Source organism: Mirounga angustirostris, unplaced genomic scaffold, assembly GCF_029215605.1.
Source record: "Mirounga angustirostris isolate CCGP_5_RB_7025 unplaced genomic scaffold, mMirAng1.0.hap1 SCAF_1, whole genome shotgun sequence".
Classification (NCBI taxonomy): Eukaryota; Metazoa; Chordata; class Mammalia; order Carnivora; family Phocidae; genus Mirounga; species Mirounga angustirostris.
The window spans coordinates 201,465,705-201,488,071 of NW_026991709.1; the positions used below are offsets into that span (position 1 = coordinate 201,465,705).

Sequence of the window (22,367 nt, forward strand, 5' to 3'; positions counted from 1 at the left end):
TGAGGGGAAGAGCGTGAGAAAGAAGAGCAGGAGACCTTCTCAAGCTAGAGATTGGGTGTCAACAGCAACTATGCAAAGCCAAAGCCTCGGCAAGGGCGGAGGCAGCCATCAGAGCTCCAGCAAGCGCCCAACACCCTCATCATCCACAGCAGGACCTGACCACAGTGGGCCCACACTGCAAAAAAAACAAAATAAAAACAATCTCTGAAGGTGGGAAACAGTCAGGTGTTACCTTGAACCTAATTGTCTGCTCCCAAAAACCCTACTATCAACCTTCTCTCTACTTTGCTCAAGAATATCAGATAGGCTCAAACTAGACCCAGAGTAGACCCAGAAGAGTCCTCCAGGGGTGTATTTCCATGACTTGACCACAGACATCCTATGTCGTGGGATGAGGAATGAGGGCTGCCCTGGGCCTGAGGAGTAACCCATCCGGCCTGCTGTAACTGTGTTTGTGAGCACTGACAACTTAGGCTGTCCAAAGCACAGCAGCTCAGCCGGGTTCAAGAGCTCGATTCACGTTCATCTCTACCAAACAGATCTTGTTTTTCAGTGTTCCATTCTGCACGCTCTTTCTTATTCTTTATTTTTTGATAGTACAATACAGTTGACCCTTGAACAACACAGTTTGAACTGCCTGGGTCCACTTATACACAGACTTTTTTTCCCAATAAATACAATATAATACCTTAAAAGTATTGTCTTTTCCTTACCATTTTCTTTTCTCTTTTTTTCCTAAGATTTTATTTATTTATTTGACAGAGTGAGACACAGCGAGAGAGGGAACACAAGCAGGGGGAGTGGGAGAGGGAGAAGCAGGCTTCCTGCTGAGCAGGGAGCCCGATGCGGGGCTCGATCCCAGACCCTGGGATCATGACCTGAGTCGAAGGCAGACACTTAATGACTGAGCCACCCAGGCGCCGCTCTTTTCTTCTTTTTTTTTTAAGATTTTATTTATTTGACAGAGAGAGAGCAAGCATGAGCACGGGGAGGAGCAGAGGAAGAGAGAGAAGTAGGCTCCCCACTGAGCAGAGAGCCGCCTAACCGACTGAGCCACCCAGGCACCCCCCCCCTTATGATTTTCTTAATAACAATTTCTTTTCTCTAGCTGACTTTATTGCAAGAAACAGTACGTCATACACATGACATACAAAATATATGTTAATCGACTATGTTATTGATAAGGCTTCTGGTCAGCAGTGGGCTATCAGTAGCTAAGTTTTGGGGGGAGGCAAAAGTTATATGAATATTTTCAACTGTGGGAGGGGGTCAGCACCCCTACCCCCTCATTGTTCAAGGGTCAATGGTACTACCCTGTCATACCTGTTATTAGTGTCCCATCATTTCCTGGAACTATACAAAATAATTTTGTCCCCCTTGAAGTTTCATCCTGATAGTCACAGTAGAGAAACAATGTCTCTGTTGTCTCCTGCGCCCTGTTCCTCTTTTTATACCATTCCTGCAAGTGGCCCTGTGGTTACTGATCACACAAATTAATAGTAGTCTGCCCAAATATATGGTTCCCTTTAGCCAGAGCAGACCACTAGCTTGCTGCTTTCTGCATCCTCCTCCAGCTTTTCGAAGGTATATTCACTTGCTCTGAAAATACCAGACAGACGAGTATCTTCTGGGTTATCAACCAAGGTAGATGAACAGCAGTTTCCAGCGTGTTACACCGTGTGCTTCCGTTAACCAGTCTGAGTAAATGCTGGTTGGGGAAGCAGTCGTATTGCTTCTTTTTCAGCTCCTGTAGACCTCCAGAAGCCACCTGGAGCCCTTAACGAAATGTTGACTTGGTTTTTGTTTTTGTTTTTTGTTGGGTAACTCAAGCTCGGTGAGTCTTATGTTTGTCCTGGCAGAGTCGACACGTATTGTGGCCTCTGACTTATTCCCATGGAGCCTGTTTTTATTTTAAAGTAAGAAATCTGGGGCTCCTGGGTGCCTCAGTCGTTAAGCATCTGCCTTTAGCTCATGATCCCAGGGTCCTGGGATTGAGCCCCACATCGGGCTCCCTGCTCCATGGGGAGCCTGCTTCTCCCTCTCGCACTGCCCTTGCTTGTGTTCCCTCTCTCACTGTGTCTCTCTCTGTCAAATAAATAAATAAAATTTTTTTAAAAAATAAGAAATCTCGGGGATGCCTGGGTGGCACAGTCGGTTAAGCATCCAACTCTTGATTTCGACTCACGTCATGATGTAGTTAGATCAAGCCCCGTATCCAGATCAGCGCTTAAGAGTCTCTCTCTCGGGGCGCCTGGGTGGCTCAGTCAGTTGGGCATCTGCCTTCGGCTCAGGTTGTGATCCTGGAGTCCTGGGATTGAGTCCCCCATTGGGCTCCCTGCTCGGCGGGAAGCCTGCTTCTCCCTCTCCCACTCTCCCTGTTTGTGTTCCCTCTCTCGCTGTGTCTCTCTGTCAAAAAATAAATAAAATCTTTAAAAATAAGTAAATAAATAAATAAGAAATCTCTATAGATTCTACAAAAATCATTAGGGGCCTTTTGGAAACTTCAATCAATAAGCTAATCCCGTCAAGGGTTTCCAGTGTCAGTAAGTAGCAAATAGTGAAAGGTTGTCTTTTGGAGGGGGGGGTGGATGTCTTTTCAAATATCCAGCTCAAGTGTTTATTACAGGAAGGAAACATGTGCAGTGTTGTAGAAAGAATATGGGATTCTCTTGCGGTAGGAAACTATCAATTAGGTTCCTAGCCTTGAGCAAATACTTGGAGCCTAAAGTCTCTTTCAGCTGTAAATTGGTAACCGTCACACCTACCCCTTCTCCTCCTCCTGGTGAGGGTAGGATAAAGCCACTTGTCAGAGCACATAGGAGACACTGAGTAAAATCTGCCTTATCTTTCCATAGATTTACGAATGTAGATAGTGACATTTCCCTTTAAAGCACCCCACGTGTGACAGGTGAGGGCTGCATACTTCCCTCTTACCCGGACGGCTAAAGCCTTAGGCATCATGGGAATTTACCGTGTCTACCCTGAGAGCCAACCAAAACTGTGGAAAGAAGCCACATCAAACGACTAACGGATGGGATGTGTCTGCAGAACTGGAAAGCCAGACACATGGGGTGTGTGAACACGGAGTCCAGGGTCCTCCTGACGCTCCCTGCGGAGCAAGGTCCATCTTGCCTCAGAATCAGGATCATTTTCCTCAACAAACTCCACTCTGTTTTGGCTCAAGTGCGGGGTGTCTCATCACTGTCCCTTGATCGTTCTACAGTGACCTTCAAAGGAAATGTGAACTGTAAAACCACAGTACCATTCGACACCCACCAGAATGGCTAAAATGAGAAAGGCTGGCAACACCAAATGTTGGTGAGAACGTGGGGCGCTGGAACCCAGACACACGGCTGGCAGGAGGGTACAAAGGCTCAATCACTTGAGAACATCATCTGGCAGAAATTTTCCTCCTAGGTAATTGCCCTAGAGAAATGAAACCATAAGTCTACTCAAAGATCGATAAAAGAATATGTATATAGCAGTTTTATTCATCATTGGAAACAACCTAAATCTCCATCAATCTAGGAACAAACAAATGTGGGATATTCATCCTGTGGAACACCACTCTGTGATGATAAGGAAAAAGCGACTGATATCCACAACAACATGGATGAGCCTTAAATACATTTTCCTGAGGGGAAAAAGCCAGACAGGAGAGTATATACCATATGATTCCATTTATAGGAAGTTCTAGAACAGGTGAAACCTGCAGTGATAAAAATCAGAAAGTCATGACCTTCGCGGGGCATGACTGTAAGTCAAGGGGAATTGATGGGAAAGGGGCACAAAGGACCTTTCTGGGATGATAGGAATATTCTCAATCTTGCTCTGGGTGATAGATACGATGGATATATAAAGTTGACAAAACTCATCACACTGAACACTTAAGATCTCTGCATTTTATTATATATAAATCTCACAACCAAACGTCAAGGGAAGCTATAGCCAGTGGTTAGCGGGTTTGGGAGCCGGACTCTGCTACTAGCAAGCTGTGTGACTTGGGACAAGTTACTACCTTTCTAAGCTTCAAATTTGTAGTTTATAAAAATCAACATGATGAAAGCAGTAATACCTTAAACACATCTAAACTTTGAACTTTCCAAAGCAAAGTTCCATTTATGGTTGCAGACCATCCCTGGAGTACAGTGTGGGTGGTAAAAGCAGGACCCCATCAATATTTGAAGAACTGTCCTTGAACTAAAGCAAGTCTGACAAATTCAGTGCATTTCTAATGCACATCGAGGGACAACTTTGCTCTCATCTTGGGATCAGATGGCTGTTGGTGGTTTTTTTCAGAGGGAGCATCATCCCTATACGAGCTTCGGGAAGCCAGGCCCAGGGTTCGCACGGTTTCTTATCTCCTCTGCACCGCCACCGGCTAGAGAAGAGGAAGCTGGGGTCCACAGAGGCCACGAGCATTACAGAAACAGCATAGACTTTGTAATCCATAAGATGTGGACTTGAATCCTAGTCCCACCACCATCTCCTGGCCTTAGGTTCCCTGTCTGTCAAATGGGGGTGAGGAAGCCTACTATGCTGGACTGTATATTCCAAAATCTTCACCACCCCTTTTGGGGGAGGATTAGATTCGTTACCACATTGGCTACAGGCTTGGCCATGTGAATTTGCTTCTCCAGTGAAATATGAGCAGAAGTGAGTGTGTGCCCCTTCTAAGCAGAACTTCAGCACCCATCCTGTGGTTCTCCTTTCAAACTCTGTCACAGAGCCTTCTCCTTCAGCCCGGATCTCAATTAAAAAGACATGGGGCCCCTGAGTGGCTCAGTCGGTTAAGTGTCTTCGGCTCAGGTCCTGATCCTGGGGTCCTGGAAAGGAGCCCCTTGTCAGGCTCCTTGCTCAGCGGGGAGCCTGCCTCTCCCTCTGCCCCTCCCCCCACACCCCATCCCCCACTCGTGCTCTCTCTCTCAAATAAATAAAATCTTAAAAAAAAAAAAAAGTTAAAAAGACATGCCCCAGTGCTACAGCCAACTCACAATGGATGTGTAAGGTGAATGAAGAATGAATCTTGGTTATTCTCAACCTTCAGATTTGGGGGACCATTTGTTACTGTAGCATAATTTAGCCTGAGCTGACTGACACACTCCCTCTCAAGGATGTATGAGGATTAACAACCCAACACATCATGGACTCTTGACCATGTGCCAGATAAGCAGGTTATGGAGATCCCTGAAGTTCACTTTCTGATGAGAAAAACACAACTAATTGGAAAATGAGGGCTTCCCATTAAAGAGACATTTGCTTCCTTCTTAAACCACACTGTAATGGCATTTAAAATATTTCTAAAAGCATAAATTCCAAGGGAAGTGATAAAGGGAAAGGAGACAATATTCTAACATTTCCCAGCATGGACGTACAGGGGTAACTGATTCAGCAGACCCAAAAGTGCAGAATCTAATCCCACAGTGGGAAACACCAAGAAGAAACTTTCAAAGGCAGGAATTGGCAACATGTCACTTTCAGAACGAGGGCTAAAAGTGGGAGAAGCCACTCCAGCCCCAGATCCACCAAGCAGCCCGGGGACGCTCCTCCCGCAGGCAACAGAAGATAGGAGTTCCTTCCCTGGAAAGGGAAGTTTTTGAACCAAAGATCCCAGTTGCCCTGAAGGTGAAGGCGCTAAGCTGAACACAGGCAGTTTGAGTAAGTTTGATGTGCTGACTCTCGAGGCCCCATCCTGCTTCCTTCGTGGGAAGCCCCAAGTGTGTTTCCTCCATTTGGTGAATGGCGGGCTCTTCTCTGAGGGAATCCAACCAACCCAAGAGAAAAGGTTGAACATGAAGATGTTACGGGTTCCGCAGGAAGCAGTCTGGTCAGAGCACCCTCCAGAGAAGCTCGGTCAACAAGCAGAGGTATTCTAAATAGTGTGTGGCGCCCCACTCTTGGCTCCTCTCCTGGGGTAACCACAGTTACGGATTTGTTGTATTTCTCTCCAGATCTTATTTCTCTTCATTTACATACATAAGTATATACACATAGAAATAGCGATTACATTTGATGTAGAGATCGTATAATCGGACGGTGTCATAGCCTACATTTGTTCTACACTTGCTGTTTTAGTCAACACCGTATCTTGGAAGTTCTTAGATCAGTATATTTAGATCTCCCTCTTTTTTTTTAAGATTTTATTTATTTGAGGGCGCCTGGGTGGCTCAGTCGTTAAGCATCTGCCTTCGGCTCAGGTCATGATCCCGGGGTCCTGGGATCGAGTCCCACATCGGGCTCCCTGCTCAGTGGGAAGCCTGATTCTCACTCTCCCACTCCCCCTGCTTGTGTTCCTGCTCTCGCTATCTCTCTCTCTGTCAAATAAATAAATAAAATCTTTAAAAAAAAAAAAGATTTTATTTATTTGAGGGTGCCTGGGTGGCTCAGTCGTTAAGCGTCTGCCTTCGGCTCAGGTCGTGGTCCCAGGGTCCTGGGATCGAGCCCTGCTTTGGGTTCCCTGCTCAGCGGGAGGCCTGCTTCTCCCTCTCCCACTCCCCCTGCTTGTGTTCCCTCTCTCGCTGTGTCTCTCTCTGTCAAATAAATAAATAAAATATTTAACAAAAAAAAAAAAAAGATTTTATTTGAGAAAGAGAGCCCTTGCGCGTGTGCATGCACACAAGCAGGAGGGAGGGGCAGAGGGAGAGGGAGAAGCAGGCTCCCCACTGAGCAGGGAGCCCCAGGACCCTGAGCTCATGACCTGAGCTGAAGGCAGACACTTAACCAACTGAGCCACCCAGGCCCCACCCCTAGATCTCCCTCTTTCTTTTTAACTGCTAAATAATATTCCACAGAGGCCACGAGCATTACAGAAACCGCATAGGCTTTGAATGTTCATGAATGTTCCACAGAGCATTTAACCCTTCCCGTATTACGTGGTGTCTGGTTTTCCACAGTTCCAGAGCTGCGGTACAAACATGGGCGTATATTCCCCAGTTACACCTCTGGGGTCCCAAGGGGGCAGGCTTTCATCTTCACCCTCTACACTTTGTTTTAATTTGCTTTTCTGTGATGACAAGTGATACTGCAAGTGATACTAAGAACTCCTTATAGGGTGCCTGGGTGGCTCAGTTGGTTAAGCGACTGCCTTCGGCTCAGGTCATGATCCTGGAGTCCTGGGATCGAGTCCCACGTAGGGCTCCCTGCTCGGCAGGGAGTTTGCTTCTCCCTCTCCCGCTCCTCCCTCTTGTGCTCTCTCTCTCTCTCACTCTCTCTCTCAAATAAATAAATAAAATCTTTAAAAAAAAAAAAGAACTCCTTATATTTTGAATATGTGAACATTTCTGTTTCCCTTTCTGTGAACCGCTCAATCCATCTTTCTTACAGATATTTTCTCCCAATGTGTCCCTTGTCCTTCAGCATTTCAGTACCTATTAGCAGACAGATACCTAATTTTTTTTTCTTTTATAATTTGCACTCCGCATTTATAAGGATATTCTCTTTGCTTTGAAATACCAGTCTAATTTTATTCTTGTACTAATGGGAGAGAGAGTTCTAGCCGAGCCAGGAGTGGTTCGTCTTTTCCTCACTTATTTGAAATATAGCATTTATTAGAGACTAAATTATAATATCGATGGATATATCTGTGAATAATAATAATATCTATGAAGAAATGTAATATCTATGAATCTTCTATCCCCATGCTAATACCACACTGTTGCTAATTACTATTCATAGCAGGAGAATACTTAAATAAACAATGGTAAATCTCACTTGTTAACTATCACACAGCCACTAAATTACTGAATATTTTCAAAGACTCGTGAATATGAAAACTATGGAAAAATAAGTAAACCTGTGTAAAGTAATAAAGTAAAAGCTGAGTATAAAATTTTATATATACTATACTTTTAGGCAGTTGAAAATATGCATGCAGGGGCGCCTGGGTGGCTCAGTTGGTTAAGCGACTGCCTTCGGCTCAGGTCATGATCCTGGAGTCCCTGGATCGAGTCCCGCATCGGGCTCCCGGCTCGGCAGGGAGTCTGCTTCTCCCTCTGACCCTCCTCCCTCTCATGCTCTCTGTCTCTCATTCTCTCTGTCTCAAATAAATAAATAAAAATCTTTAAAAAAAAAAAAAAAGAAAATATGCATGCATACGAACAAGGGCTAAAATGAATTTGAAGAAGTAAAAGTGGTTAAATGTGGGTGGTAGAAATTCAGTCCATTATTTTTCCTTTTAAATTTCTCCTAGAGTTCTTGTATGTTCTTATTTTATTATTTGAGGAGCACCTAGGTGGCTCAGTTGGTTAAGCGTCTGCCTTCAGCTCAGGTCATGATTTCAGGGTCCTGGGATCAAACCCCAGGCTCCCTGCTCAGCGGGGAGCCTGCTTCTCCCTCTCCCTCCCCCTGCTTGTTCTCTCTCTCAAATAAATAAATAAAATCTTTAAAAAAAAAAAGATTTTATTATTTGAGACAGAGAGAGCACAAGCACAAATGGGGGAAGGGGCAAAGGGAGAAGCAGACTTCCTGAGCTTCCCGACGTGAGGCTCGATCCCAGGACCCTGAGATCATGACCTGAGCCGAAGGCAGATGCCTAACTGACTGAGCCACCCAGGCACCCGCTTGCATATTCTCGTAATAATAAAACATACTTCCAATGCTCCCCAGCCATGAGACTTTTTATGCTAATTTTTGCCCCTTCACAGGGTGGCTGCTGATCCATGCTTCAGACCTGTTTTCTCTTCGTGGTTTCAGATAAAATCTACCTGGTCGACTTGAGTAACGAGCAAGCCATGTCGCTCACCATCGAGCCGCGGCCCATCAAGCTTAGCCGCAAGTTTGTCCCTGGCTGCTTCGTGTGTCTGGATTCTCGGACCTGCAGCACCAACCTCACCCTGACGTCCGGCTCCAAACACAAGATCTCCTTCCTTTGTGATAATCTGACTCGCCTGTGGATGAACGCCGAGAAAACCATAAGTACGCCCCCTGGGTTAGCACAATCCTCCGGGGCCGTGGGCAGGTCTCGCTGCCCCGCCCTATCTCCTTAGTGGGCTCCACTGGGTAGGCTGTAAATCATATGATCAGAGCTGTCCCCCGCCGTGCAGGGTGAGCAAGGGCAGACAGTGGACAGTGAGGTGGAGACGTGCCCCTCTAGGACCAGAGCCTCGGTGAGAACGGGCGTCCTTCAGAAGTGCATTGCACTCCCAAGCTCATTCCTGTGTCCTCTGCCCAGCCTTCCAGCATCTCTCCTGAGATCCTCTCCTCTGTGTAGCCTCCCGACCCCCGAACCCCCCTCACCCCCGCCTCCAGGCTCACCGCACACTTGTCTCCTCTTGCATGAGACTGAGAGTCTTGAGGTCAAGAACTGCGGCTTGTTCCATTTTTTTGGTCCCTTTAGCCCCTGGGGCTGCTGGACATGTATTAGTCACATACTAAATGTTTGATGAACGGAGGCCAGCAAAACCCCTAGTCCCCTCCCCGCTGGGCCGCCATGACCTCCGACGTGGATGCTCTTAGAGCTTCCACAGATGCGACAGCTCAGGCCACAAGACTTGAGGCAACCTGCCCACTAGGAGGTGGCAGATACCTCCCCAGCTCCATCCCTGCTCTGACCGCCGCACCAAGCTCCTTCCCCACCGTCGGGGGAAAAACCTATGCCCTGCCCATACTTAGCATTTGAGACTCAGAGCCACAGAAGAGAGGCTGACACACAGGAAGAGGACACTTCAACCCTAAGTACTCCCCCAGAAGTTGGTCTGCCAATTTAGGGTGGAGTAAGAACGTGAGAGAGCAAGCGGGGCGGCTAGAAAAGAAGCATCAGGGAGCCCGGAGTGGGGGACGGAGTGGGAGAGGAGAGACCAAAGGGAAAAGCAAGAAAGCCTGGGTGGTCTCTCCCGCTGGGGAGGACACACGGCCGGTCCCCTCCCTGCCCGGTACCACGAGCCCCTCTTTTCCAGGCTGCATGGACCACCGGTACTGCCACAGGAGATCCCACTCCCTCCAGGTGCCTGGGGACATCCTCCAGCTGCCCGTGCAGCTGCATGACTTCTCCTGGAAGCTGCTGGTGCCCAAGGACAGGCTGAGCCTAGCACTGGTGCCTGCCCAGAAACTGCAACAGCACACGCAAGAGAAGGTCTGCAAGACGAGCTTCAGCTACCTGGTGGCCAGTGCCGTCCCCGGCCAGGAACTTTACTTCGGCTTCTTCTGCCCTGGAGGCTCCATCGAGCAGATCCAGGTGAAGCAGAACATCTCAGTGACCCTCCGCACCTTTGCCCCCAGCTTCCGACAAGAGGCCACCAGGCAGGGCCTGACCGTGTCCTTTATACCGTTCTTCAAAGGTAAGGAGGTCTCCCTCTCTCTCCCCAGCTCCCTGCCCCTTTCTTGGTTGGACATCCCTCTTATTTTGCTTCTGGGATCGTCTTCATTAAGTTGTCAGCTTGAAGAGTAGGGAGAGCTGAGTGGGCTGGTCTTCTCACGAGAAATCTGAAAGATGGTGTGTCCTCATCCGGATTCCACCATTCACCTAGTGTGGAAAATCCCGGGAGTTAGAAATAAGACTCTGGGGGCGCCTGGGTGGCTCAGTCGGTTAAGTGTCTTCGGCTCGGGCTGTGATCCCAGGGTACTGGGATCGAGCTCCGTATCGGGCTCCCTGCTTGGCGGAGAGCCTGCTTCTCCCTCTCCCTCTGTCTGCCGCTCTGCCTACTTGTGCTCTCTCTCTCTCTCTCTGTTAAATAAATAAAAATCTTAAAAAAAAAAAAAAAAAAAGAGGGCGCCTGGGTGGCTCAGTTGGTTAAAAGACTGCCTTCGGCTCAGGTCATGATCCTGGAGTCCCTGGATCGAGTCCCACATTGGGCTCCCTGCTCGGCGGGGAGTCTGCTTCTCCCTCCGACCCTCCCGACCCTCCCCCCTCTCATGTGCTCTCTCTCTCTCAAATAAATAAATAAAAATCTTAAAAAAAAAAAGAAAAGAAAGCAAGAAGGAAATGAGACTCTGGGGGCACCTGGATGGCTCAGACAGCTAAGCGTCTGCCTTCGGCTCAGGTCATGATCCCGGGGTCCTGGGATCGAGCCCCATATCGGGCTCCCTGCTCAGCAGGGAGCCTGCTTCTTCTCACTCTCCCTCTACCTGCCGCTCCCCCTGATTATACTCTCTCTCTCTAATAAAAAATTTAAAAATCTTAAAAAAAAAAAAGAAAGAAAGAAAGAAGACTCTGACAGTGGGAGGTGACAGTTGGCAGGCAGCAGGACAAAGAATCAGGTTCAAGCCTTTTTTGGAAGCAGGCAGGGGCTTCAATGAGAGCTAACCAAATATTCCCGAGTCCCAGATATATAAGGTGGTAGCATGAAAATCCTTACGCAGGCATTTGTGAGTCAGCTTTGACAATTTAGAACGTGGCGTGGAGTGCACAGGGGAAGGTGGACCGGGGAGGGTCTCCAGAGCACGAGGGTCCTGTTCCCAGCACAGGGGCTCAGCCCCTCCTGCAAGGCTAGTGTTTGATCTTCAGGGTGCCAGGCAGTGAGCGGGGTCTGAATCCCTCCCAACGGTGAGCTCTCCATGGTTGGTTTTTAAAGTCACAGTCACCATTACAACTGGCTCAAAGTCAGAGGCCATTTAAAAATTGACCAAGACTTTTATCTGAGGTTTACTTCGTACTTTGTTCCCAGAGACCTGAGTGGGGAGGGAGAAGAATCTTTGGCCATAAGATTAAGGTCAGTCCAAGCTGCCTGATATCCCCACAGCTCCCCAAGAAACTCCTTTGGGGAGTCTTGGAAAACAAGACATACCCTCCTCAGTGTGGAACGTTGGAGTTTCATCTCACCTGAAGGTCAGGTGACGTGTCTGTCGGAGGTCTTCAGCTTTGCATTTCTACCATTCTTCCCAGAAACGGAAGCGGTTTAACCTTCGAAACAGAAATTGCTCTGTACCAGTCCTACCGTGGAGCAGAGCGTCAGGTGAATCTTAGCTATGTCGAGGGTGTTTCTGAAAGCAAGCTTTCAGAGATAACCAGTGGTTTGGTGAACTAGCCTGGGGTTTTTTGTTTTTGTTTGGTTGATTGGCTTTGTTCAAAAGACCTGAGCACCTAACCTGAGACTCTAATCTTTGTGCTAACCAACAGTCACTGGCCATGTGCGGCAATTTATGCTTAAATTAATAACAAAATTTAAAATTCAGCTCCTCAGTCACATTCGAGCACATTTTGGGTCTTCCACAGACACGCGTGGTGATGGCTACATGCTTGGGGAGTGCAGATATGGGCACCCAGGAGATATTGCAAGTTCGGTTCCCGACCACTGCAATAAAACAAGTGAAATGAGTTTTTTTGTTTCCCGGTGCATATAAAAGTTCTCTTTACACCATACTGTAGTCTAGTAAGTGTGCAATAGCATTGTGTCTAAAAAAAAACAATGTACATGCCTTAATTTTAAATTCTTTATTGCCAGGGTGCGTGGCTCACTTAGTTGGTAGAGCATGCGACTCTTGATCTCGGGCTTGTAAGGTCGAGCCCCACATTGGATGTAGAGATTACTTAAAAATAAAAGCTTTGTAAGCAAAAAAACCCAAAAAAAACCCCCAAAGAACAAAACAAAAAACTTCCTTGCTAAAAAATACTAACCATCATCTGAGCTTTCAGCAAGTTGCAATCACTGATCACAGATCACCATAGCAAATACAATAATGAAAAATTTGAAATGTTGGGAGAATCACCAAAATGTGACACAGAGACACACAAAAAAAATGGCACCACAGACTTGCTCAATGCAGGGTTGCCACAAACCTTCAATTCTTAAAAATTCACAGGATCTGCAAAGTGTAATAAAATGGGGTGAGCCTGTGGAGAACTTTTCTGTCATCGCAGAAAACTCTAGAAAAGTCTAGACAGGTTAACATCCATTTTGATTCAGTGAAACATCTTGTGTGGATTCTTTCCCCTTTCCTGCAGAGGAAGGTGTTTTCACGGTGACCCCAGACACAAAAAACAAGGTCTACCTGAGGAGCCCTAACTGGGACCGGGGCCTGCCGTCCCTCACCTCAGTGTCCTGGAACATCAGTGTGCCCAGCAACCAGGTGGCCTACCTGACCTTCCTCAAGGAGCGGACCGGCGTTGTCTGCCAGACGGGGCGTGCGTTCATGATCATCCAGGAGCAGCGGAGCAAGGCAGAGGAGATCTTCAGCCTGGAGGATGAGGTGCTCCCCAAGCCAAGCTTCCACCACCACAGCTTCTGGGTCAACATCTCCAACTGCAGCCCTGTGAGTGGCAAGCAGCTGGACCTGTTCTTCTGGGTGTTGCTTACCCCAAGGACTACGGGTAAGGGCCTGCAAGGTCTTGCGGGGGCGGGGGGGTGGACAGCAAATTGGCAGCTGAAGGGTAGGGGGCAAACCTGGGAGGTGAAAAAAATCCAGAAAACATGGATTTGAGTCCTGGCTGTCCATGTATCAGTCAGCGTTTGCATCAGTAATGTTGCATAACAAACCACCCCAGAACTCTGGCTTAAAGACAGCCATTTATTATTGCTTACATGTTGACTAGGCGATTCTGGTGTGAGCTGGACTTATCGGGGTTCACTCACTCATGCACCTGTGGGTAACTGCAGGCAGCTAGAGGACTCTGGTGGTCTGAGCCGTGCACTCTCACACGTCTGGGCCCAGCCACAATCAGCTGGGATAACTAGGTTCCTTGGCTCTCCTCCCCACGCTCCCTGACACTCCAGCCTGGGCCTTGTTCTCATGGCAGAGGCAGAGAGATCCAAGAGAGTCTGGAAGAAGCATACAAGGTCTCTTGATGCTTGGGTTAGGAACTCACACCATCCCTTCTACAGAATTCTTTGGGCCTGCCCAAATTCAAGGGGTGGACAAATAGACTCCGCCTCTTGGTGGGAGGAGCTCCAGAGTCACATAGTCTAAGACATGGTTCGGGGAGGGGGGTAGAACTAGGGCAATTTTGTCGTCCATCTATCACTGTCATTTACTATTAATCTCTCTCTGGGGGCGCCTGGGTGGCTCAGTTGGTTAAGTGACTGCCTTCGGCTCAGGTCATGATCCTGGAGTCCCGGGATCAAGTCCTGCATCGGGCTCCCTGCTCAGCAGAGAGTCTGCTTCTCCCTCTGACCTTCCTCCCTCTCATGCTCTCTGTCTCTCATTCTCTCTCTCTCAAATAAATAAATAAAATCTTTAAAAAAAAAAAAAAGAATCTTTAGATGGGGAGATCATCCTGAATTATCTGGGTGGGCCCTAAATGTAATCACAAGTGACCTTGTAAGAAAGAGGCAGGAAGGGGCGCCTGGGTGGCTCAGTTGGTTAAGCGACTGCCTTCGGCTCAGGTCATGATCCTGGAGTCCCGGGATCGAGTCCCGCATCGGGCTACCTGCTCAGCAGGGAGTCTGCTTCTCCCTCTGACCCTCCTCCCTCTCATGCTCTCTGTCTCTCATTCTCTCTCTCTCAAATAAATAAATAAAATCTTAAAAAAAAAAATCTCTCTCTGGCATAGGGGTAGGCTCTTCACTCCCTTAACCTTCCTCATCTTAGAGGGTAGATGGTAATAACTACCTCACAGAAGTATCATTGGGAATTCAAGTGTTGGGGGTTCAAATGTGGGGACCTGGAAAGTGTGACACAGAACTTGGTACTGGCATTTTTTAAGATTTTATTTATTTTAGAGAGAGAGAGCGTGCGCGGGCGTGCACAAGCAGGGGGAGGGCAGAGGGAGAGGGAGAGGAGAGAGGATCTCAAGCGGACTCTGTGCTAAAAGTGCAGAGCCCAATACAGGGCTTGATCTCATGACCTTCCAAGATCATGACCTGAGCCAAAATCAAGAGTCAGACGCTCAAGCAGCTGAGCCACCCGGGCACCCCTTGGTGCTGGCATTTTTTACTGAGTCCAGTGAAACACGGGAATCCATGACATGCCCTCAGCGGCAGGCCTTGTGCTCCAAGTTGCAGGATCCGCCCAAGAGTCTCCAGTGAGGGGGCGCCTGGGTGGCTCAGTTGGTTAAGCGACTGCCTTCGGCTCAGGTCATGATCCTGGAGTCCCGGGATCGAGTCCCACGTCGGGGTCCCTGCTGAGCAGGGAGTCTGCTTCTCCCTGACCCTCTGACCCTCTTCCCTCTCGTGCTATCTCTCATTCTCTCTCACTCGAATAAATAAATAAAATCTTTAAAAAAAAAAAAAAGAGTCTCCAGTGAGGAAATGCGTTTGTGGCACCGCAATCGTGGTGGGGCCACGTTTGCCTTTATTCCAAGATAATCACAGAACACCACAGAGTGTTAGAACCAGAAGGGACAGTGGAGATCGTTTCTCCAGGCCCCTTCCCTTTCTGGCGGTCAGAGAGACTGCACGTCCACCCCAAGGCCACACAACTGGTTAGCAGCAAGAGAAGTGATGCAAACCAAAAGCCGTAAGGGAGAAGCTCTCCCATACTCTCAGGTTAGCTCCTGGGTTTTCTGACTCTCTTACGTTCATTTTCTGGCATTTATTTCTACTTTTTTTTTTTTAAGTTTTATTTCTTTATTTAAGCAATCTCTATACCCAGCGTGGGGCTCGAACTCATGACCCCAAGATCAAGAGCCACACACTCCTCCAACTGAGCCAACTAAGTATCCCATTTATTTCTATTTCGACCTCTCTCTTAACTTCTCCTTTTGTTTTCTTGTTGAACAAGCAAGAACTTTTTTTTTAAGGTTTTATTTATTTGGGGCACCTGGGTGGCTCAGATGGTTAAGCGTCTGCCTACGGCTCAGGTCATGATCACGGGGTCTTGGGATCGAGCCCCTCATCGGGCTCCCTGCTCGGCGGGAAGCCTGCTTCTCCCTCTGCCTCTACTGTTGCCCCTGCTTGTGCTCTCGCTCTATCAAATAAATAAATAAATAAATTTTTTTAAGATTTTATTTATTTATGTGACAGATAGAGACACAGTGAGAGAGGGAACACATGCAGGGAGAGCAGGAGAGGAAGAAGCAGGCTTCCCGCCGAGCAGGGAGCCTGATGTGGGGCTCGATCCCAGGAGCCTGGGATCATGACCTGAGCCGTTAACAACTGAACCACCCAGGTGCCCCAAACAAGCAAGAACTCTAAATCCCTGTTTGGTGCAGGGCTCCCTGTCTGGTTTATTTCCTTTGTCCTTTGTACAACTGTAGGAAAAGGACAGCACAGATGAAACAACCCTGTCCTTAGTGCCCTCACTTCTGACTTTGCCGCCCTGCTTTCCCCTACAGCCCTCTGCCCCTTTCTCCCATGTAGGCCATGGTGCCTGGATGCACACACCCCACGGTGGGCCCAGAGTAGCCTTTGGAGGGGATCTGGTAGGGCCTGCAGTTTGTTTCACTTCTCTGTCACCGCCTAACAAATAGCCCCAAGATTCAGTAGTTTAGACAACAACCATTTTGCTTGCTCACAATTCTGTCGGTCAGGTATTTGGATAGGACACAGCCACATGGTTCTTCTCTGTTCTCAGATATCTGGGGCTGCCGCCAGATGCCTCAAACAGCTCGGGGGTGGCAGGGATGGGTCATCTGCAGCCTTGGTACTTTCAGTCGGGTTCTGGGTCCGTTTTCCTCACGGAGTCTCCACGTGGTTGGCTTGGGCTTCCTCACAGCATGGCGGCCTCAGGATGGGCAACCTTCTTACACGCTGACTGACTCGCTGCCCCTCAGACAGAAAGTACAAGAAGTTACCAGGCCTCTAAAAGGCCCCAGTACCGGCAAGTCAAGAAGAGTGAAGAAGAAGGGAAATAGGCTCCTCTTGATGTGAGGAGCAGCATGTGTGTCTGGGGAGGGAAGGGATGGATGGCGGCCATCTCTGGAGACTGTCTGCCCCAGTTCATCGTCCGCCTGACCACCCCCGTGTCTCCTCATCCCTCTCCCTCGTGTCTCTGCTCACAGACCTGACTGTCATCATCATCGTGGTCGTGGGAGGTGGCGCCTTACTGCTGTTTGCCCTTGGACTCATCATTTGCTTTGTGAAAAAGAAGTAGGTGGAATTTCTCAAACTGTCTTCCGCCGATCTGACACCTCCTTAGGTCACACAGACCAGAGCTGTCGTTAATTACTCACTTCTTTTCTTGCTTCCCATTCCTCTCCCAGGGATGGGTATTAAATAATATTGCCAGATGTGAGTTATGCTGGGGGGGAGGGGGGACAGAAGACACAGCTGGTGACATGTTAGCCTGCGGTTTTTACGCAGCTGTCTCAGCACGAGTCCCCTGGCAATCATTTACTGTCTGCCCATTAGATGGTGGTCATCCCAGGGATGATCTTAGCAGGAAAATGCTCACGTCAGAACCCCCCCACCCCCACCCCAGGCCAGGGGTCTGAGCCTGCGTCCTCTGTCACTTGGTGAACGCATGCCACCCCAGCTGGTTCTCCGGTTTCTTAAATTTTTGCACTTGTTTATTGGACTCCAGACAGGCACCAAAAAGCGAGCCCTGTGGGCGAAAGGAAGGAAGACCCAGTTACCTGATTCATCTCACCTTCCATCCCCTCAGGATGAGAGCTGCTGTTTTATGAAGGCAGAGCATTGACCTTTTGAGACAGAATAGGGGCGCCACCAGATTTTATCAATTCTGCGCGTATTTCTGATTAAAGCCATGAGGGAGAAGGAAATTGCTTTCCTTAGCGCCATTCAACCTTGCAACAAGCTAAAGAGAATTTTTTCTTTTTTATTATTAACTGGGGCCGTGAGCAAACAACCAAACTTCCCGACCCACAGTGAGACTGTCTAGAAATGTCTCCACTGATGAGGAAGGGGCTGCCCGAGGCAGGTCCAGGGAAAAGCCTCTTCTCCGTGAAATGGAATTGTATACATACCACACAGGGGGAAAGGACTTCTTTCAACAAATTATCATTTTATGGTTTCTCTAGGAAACTTTCTTGTCTGGGGTGCAGTCTCTGCCACCCAGATCAGAAAGCACAGTGTTAACACCGGGTCCCTTCTTCCTCATCGGCAGGGAACCGGGCAAGGGGAGGGTCCACTTCTTGCCTCCATCTCTAAACTGCCCCGGTTCTGGCCTGAGAAGAACACTGGTGGAGACAGTCAAGGCTCCATGGAGCACAAAGGAGGGGCATCCATCTCAGGGCTTCAGGCAGGAGCCTTTGGAACCCATCACCCCAGCCAGAGACTCAGTGTTACAAGTTAAATGGACTACATTATTTTTATCTCAGAAAAGGACAAGAAGCCTGTCCACAATTAGGGAGCTGTCAGCCTGTGCAATATAGGGTCCATTATGTTAATTGAACTAATGTCCTCCATTTGAATCACTGGTCAGCTAAAAAACCAGCATCCCCTGCTTTTGGCTCATGGAGATGGAGGGCGAAGCTTTGTTTTCCTCAGCGGAGAGTGCTAATGCCCGTCCACACCCAAGTACCAAAGAACATTACAAAGCAAAGGTTCATGGTGTTATTGAGGAGCTCTGGCGTGCCCCAGCCTGAATGCCGTCTTCTTTTGAGTTCTGTCCCTTTATGCAGGCTGTTCCCCTTATGCAGGCTACTGCTTGAAGGGACCGGATACCTCCGCTAATACTGAGTCCCACTGTCCCCAACTCCAAACTAAGATATAGCCTCTCATTCCGAGTCTCCTCTGTTACATCACTTAGAATCCAGATGGCCAGAGCTTCTACCCATGCAAAAGAGGGATGAAGCATTAGCTAGGGGAAAGACTGCATCCTAGAGCATTAGTGGGGGATGACCACACTGGATGTGGTCGGGCTGGGGCAGCACCCTTTCTTGTAGGAAAGAGGGGCTGGTTGTCAGCTGTTCCCACCCCTGGATACCCTGCATCCACTGTGAAGACTGGAGACAGAAGCTGGTCCCTTCTAAATGCTCCCAGAGGACAGTAGTTTCAGTTCCAAGGGCTAAGGGATTTGAGGGACTTGGGGGAGACATGCGAGAAACCCAAAGTGCCCCAGTTCCTGTAGGGCTATGCCAATGGAGCGCAGCTAAGATCCTGCTCTTCCTGACTCTGTCTTGTTCCCCTTCTCTCAGTAGGAAAAAGAAGAAAAACAAAGGCCCACCTGTAGGCATCTACAATGGCAACATCAACACCCAGATGCCGATGCAGCCAAAAAAGTGTCAGAAAGGACGAAAGGACAGTGATTCCCACGTGTACGATGTCATCGATGACACCATGGTGTATGGGCATCTGCTACAGGATTCCAACGGCTCCTTCCTGCAGCCAGAGGTGGACACCTACCGGCCCTTCCAGGGCCCCACAGGAGACTGCCCCCCCTCCCCACCCCCCATATGCTCCAGGGCCCCGACTGCAAAGCTGACCACAGATGAGCCATCCCCTGGCTTCCCCGCTGAGTCTGAGACCGAACCATATACCTTCTCCCACCCCAACAATGGGAGCACAGACGTTCCCTTGCTGGACACCCATGAGCCAGAGGAGCCTGGGGAGTAACTTGGACCCATTCCAAAGACTGCCTAAAACAGGGCATTGAGACACCCTTTAGGGGTCTCAAGCAGAAATCCTAAAGAGGAATTATATGGAAGGAATGGCAGGAGGTTTTTCAGGACACCACCGACCTCTGATTTCCAAGTGGACTCATTCCAATCATGGGATGTTGAAAGTGATGAATTCTGACCTGGATACAATCGTCACAGTTCATGTCCTTCTAAACTCAGGTTGGGTTGTAAACCAGCCCATAATGAGAGAGGAGGGCCGTGAGTCACCACGTACAAGGTTGCAACAAGCTCTGGATTTGGATTTGGATTTGGATTTGGACCTCTTCAGGGCAACAATTCCAATCCCTCGGAGCCCATCCAAGGTCCCTGCTCCCACTGGAGCCCCCTGGATGAAAATGATAATGTGCCTTATTATTATTATTATTTATTTGGTGGTCCTGTATATTTAAGGAGTCAAATGCATAACCACGTAGCTCTTTTTACCTGACATGGTGACAACTCATGCGAACTGGTTGGATGGCTGGGTTTTGACTTCTACCGACCACTAGATAAACATGTGCCTGTCCCCTGGAAGGTGGGAATAACTTGCAGTCTGTCCAGCCAAAACAGGGTGTGTCTGTTTGAGGGCATTGATAAGCGACTTCCTGGTTCTCTTGCTCTGCGTGTGGTTATCCCACCGCACAGATTTATCTTGAGTCCTAGAAGTAAGAAAAATTTCCTTGAATTGCTGGGTGGCTGTCCCCGCTCCAACAATACTTTGGCATTTAACGAGAAATCTAGAGAGTATTTTCAACCTCTAGCAATGTCTAAAAATACGCCAGAGAATGGCCACCGTGTTAGCTCCTTGTTGCTACTGTAACCAATTACCTCAAACATGGAGGCTCAACACAACATAGATTTCTTATGGTTCTGGAGAGCAGAAGGGCAAAGTGGGTCTCCCTGGGCTAAAATCGGGGAGTCAGCAGAGCTATGCTCCTTCTGGAGGCTCTAGGGCAGAATTGGTTTCCTTGCCTTTTCAAGCTTTTAGGGGCTGCTCACACTCCATGCCTCGGTTGGCTGGTCACACACGGAGTCGCCCACGCTGCCACGTGACATTGATGCACCTCCTTCCTTCTTTGCCTTATATGGACCTTTCACTTATAAAGCCCACCCACTCAAATAATCCAGGAAAATCTCCCCATCTCCGGATCTGTAATTTAATCACACTGAAAAGTCCCTTTTGCCACGTAAGGTAACACAGCCTCAGGTTCTGGGGGATCAGGACATGGACATCTTTGGGGACCCATGATTCTGGCTATCACACCTCCCTGCCACTGCAAGAGAGACTGGGAAACGACCCAGCCCGCAGGTGTGTTTTGTTTGGCCTGCAGAATCTTTTTGAAGAATTTGTTACTAACATTTAAAATTATACAATTTTTGCATAAAAATCCAGATCAGGAGATCTGGCCGTTTCTGGGGCTCACTGTCACCTGGCGGCAGCTGGTGGGGTGCCTGGTTCCCCAGTTCACCCCAGTCCCCACCACTCCCTCTCGCCTCCCTCACTGATGCTGAGCGTCTGTGGCTGCTGATCAGTGCCCCCGCCCCACCCCCAGGGGGTTGCTTTGTTCATAATGAAATGGAAAGTTTAGGAGCCATATGTGTCTCTTATCAAAGGAGAAGATGGGCCTCAAGGCTGGTGTGTGTTTCATGAAGGTTTTTTCTCATACACGGCCCACATCCCTCATTTATATTAATGATCAGCCCAGCTCCCGCTCACGGGAGCGTTTGCCTCTGTGGGCCCTGATCTCTTCTGGGAGGAGAGGGATCCTGTTCCGGCTTGTCAGCATGGTCCAAACGTCAATGTTTCTGTGGCCAAACCTCCTTTAAAAAATAAATGTGCTTCACTGTGTTCAGTGAATTCACCTTGGAAACGCACTGCCTAGACTTGCTTGCATGTGCTACTTTGCCTCCATGAAAAGGAGTTTTGCAATCTCCTAAATGGTGTGTATTCCAAGGCCTCTTGAACTCTTTTCCAGAAGGAAGGGTTTGTTGTTTGGCTGACACCCTGGGTGCGGCCCCTGGCACCTTTCCCTTGTAAAAGGCGGGCTCCTGCCCAGTTACCTTCGGACTCTTGACCCCCTCCCCATGAAGGGCCAGAGGGCTGGGGCTTCCTCCCCCCAACTGCCATTGTATCATGACTTAAAATCAACCCTGGAGCCCTGGCCTCGGTGCTCTGCCTCCCACGGCCACGGAGCGTGACAGGCCACCCTTGGCCTGGTTGTTGTCACACGCTCCGCCCTTACTTACAAGGGCCCCATGGGGCCATTTGCTTTTAACCGAGAGCTCCAAACTCCAGGCCCAGTTGCCATCTTCCTGAGACCTCAGGCGAATTTAATGTTTTCTGAAGCTATGCCTCCTGGAGGTGCCAGCCCAACATACCTCTGACTCTTTTCTTTAAAACCCAGACCCCACTTAGGTAAAATACGTCAGGGCTGCTGGAAACCACTTGGACACATTTGCTGACGCCTACTGTGTGCCCTGCCCCTGGGTCTGTGGACGCCTGGGCTGCCTCCACGCCCGTCCGCCATGCTTGTGGGGAAGCCCAGCTCATACAGGACGGGGCTTAATGCTGTAGTCCCTTCACACAGGAGGGAAAAGCCTCAGGAAGAGTCGGAGGCGGGAAGCATATAAGTCCTTGGGGAATGTAACCTTGGTCAAGGTTAGAGGACTGGTTTGTGTGGATCTGCAATGCATAACTGGGAATAATTTATTTCGTTGTAGATAATTTTTAGGTACCATTTTATTCATTTCCTACACTTTTTTAAATAAACGAATGTACAGGAAAGAAAAATGGACATCGAGTTGTTTAAATGATTTGGCTATTTGTCCCCTGGTTCGGCTGAGGCCCAGATCCCCCAGTTTATCGTGACAGGCTCAGCAGGGGCTCAGTAGATGTTTGTCTTTTCTGTGTGTTTATGGTACCAGATGCCAGGCTTTGGGCTGCCTCTCTCTGACCACTCCCGATACCCCCCTAGAGGTCTTGGGCCACCATTGCCAT

General features: G+C 48.7%; 1 protein-coding gene across 1 annotated transcript in view; it reads left to right on the forward strand.

Moving 5' to 3' along the window:
- CDCP1 (CUB domain containing protein 1) overlaps positions 1-22,115 on the forward strand; it is a 60,317-nt gene extending 38,202 nt beyond the window's left edge. The window contains exons 5-9 of the mRNA XM_054504820.2: positions 8,692-8,913; positions 9,894-10,274; positions 12,878-13,243; positions 16,811-16,898; positions 18,908-22,115. Coding sequence (XP_054360795.1) covers positions 8,692-8,913; positions 9,894-10,274; positions 12,878-13,243; positions 16,811-16,898; positions 18,908-19,325 — 1,475 coding nt within the window. The 3' untranslated portion in view covers positions 19,326-22,115. The remainder of the gene's footprint in view (positions 1-8,691; positions 8,914-9,893; positions 10,275-12,877; positions 13,244-16,810; positions 16,899-18,907) is intronic.
- Positions 22,116-22,367: the final 252 nt, after the last annotated feature.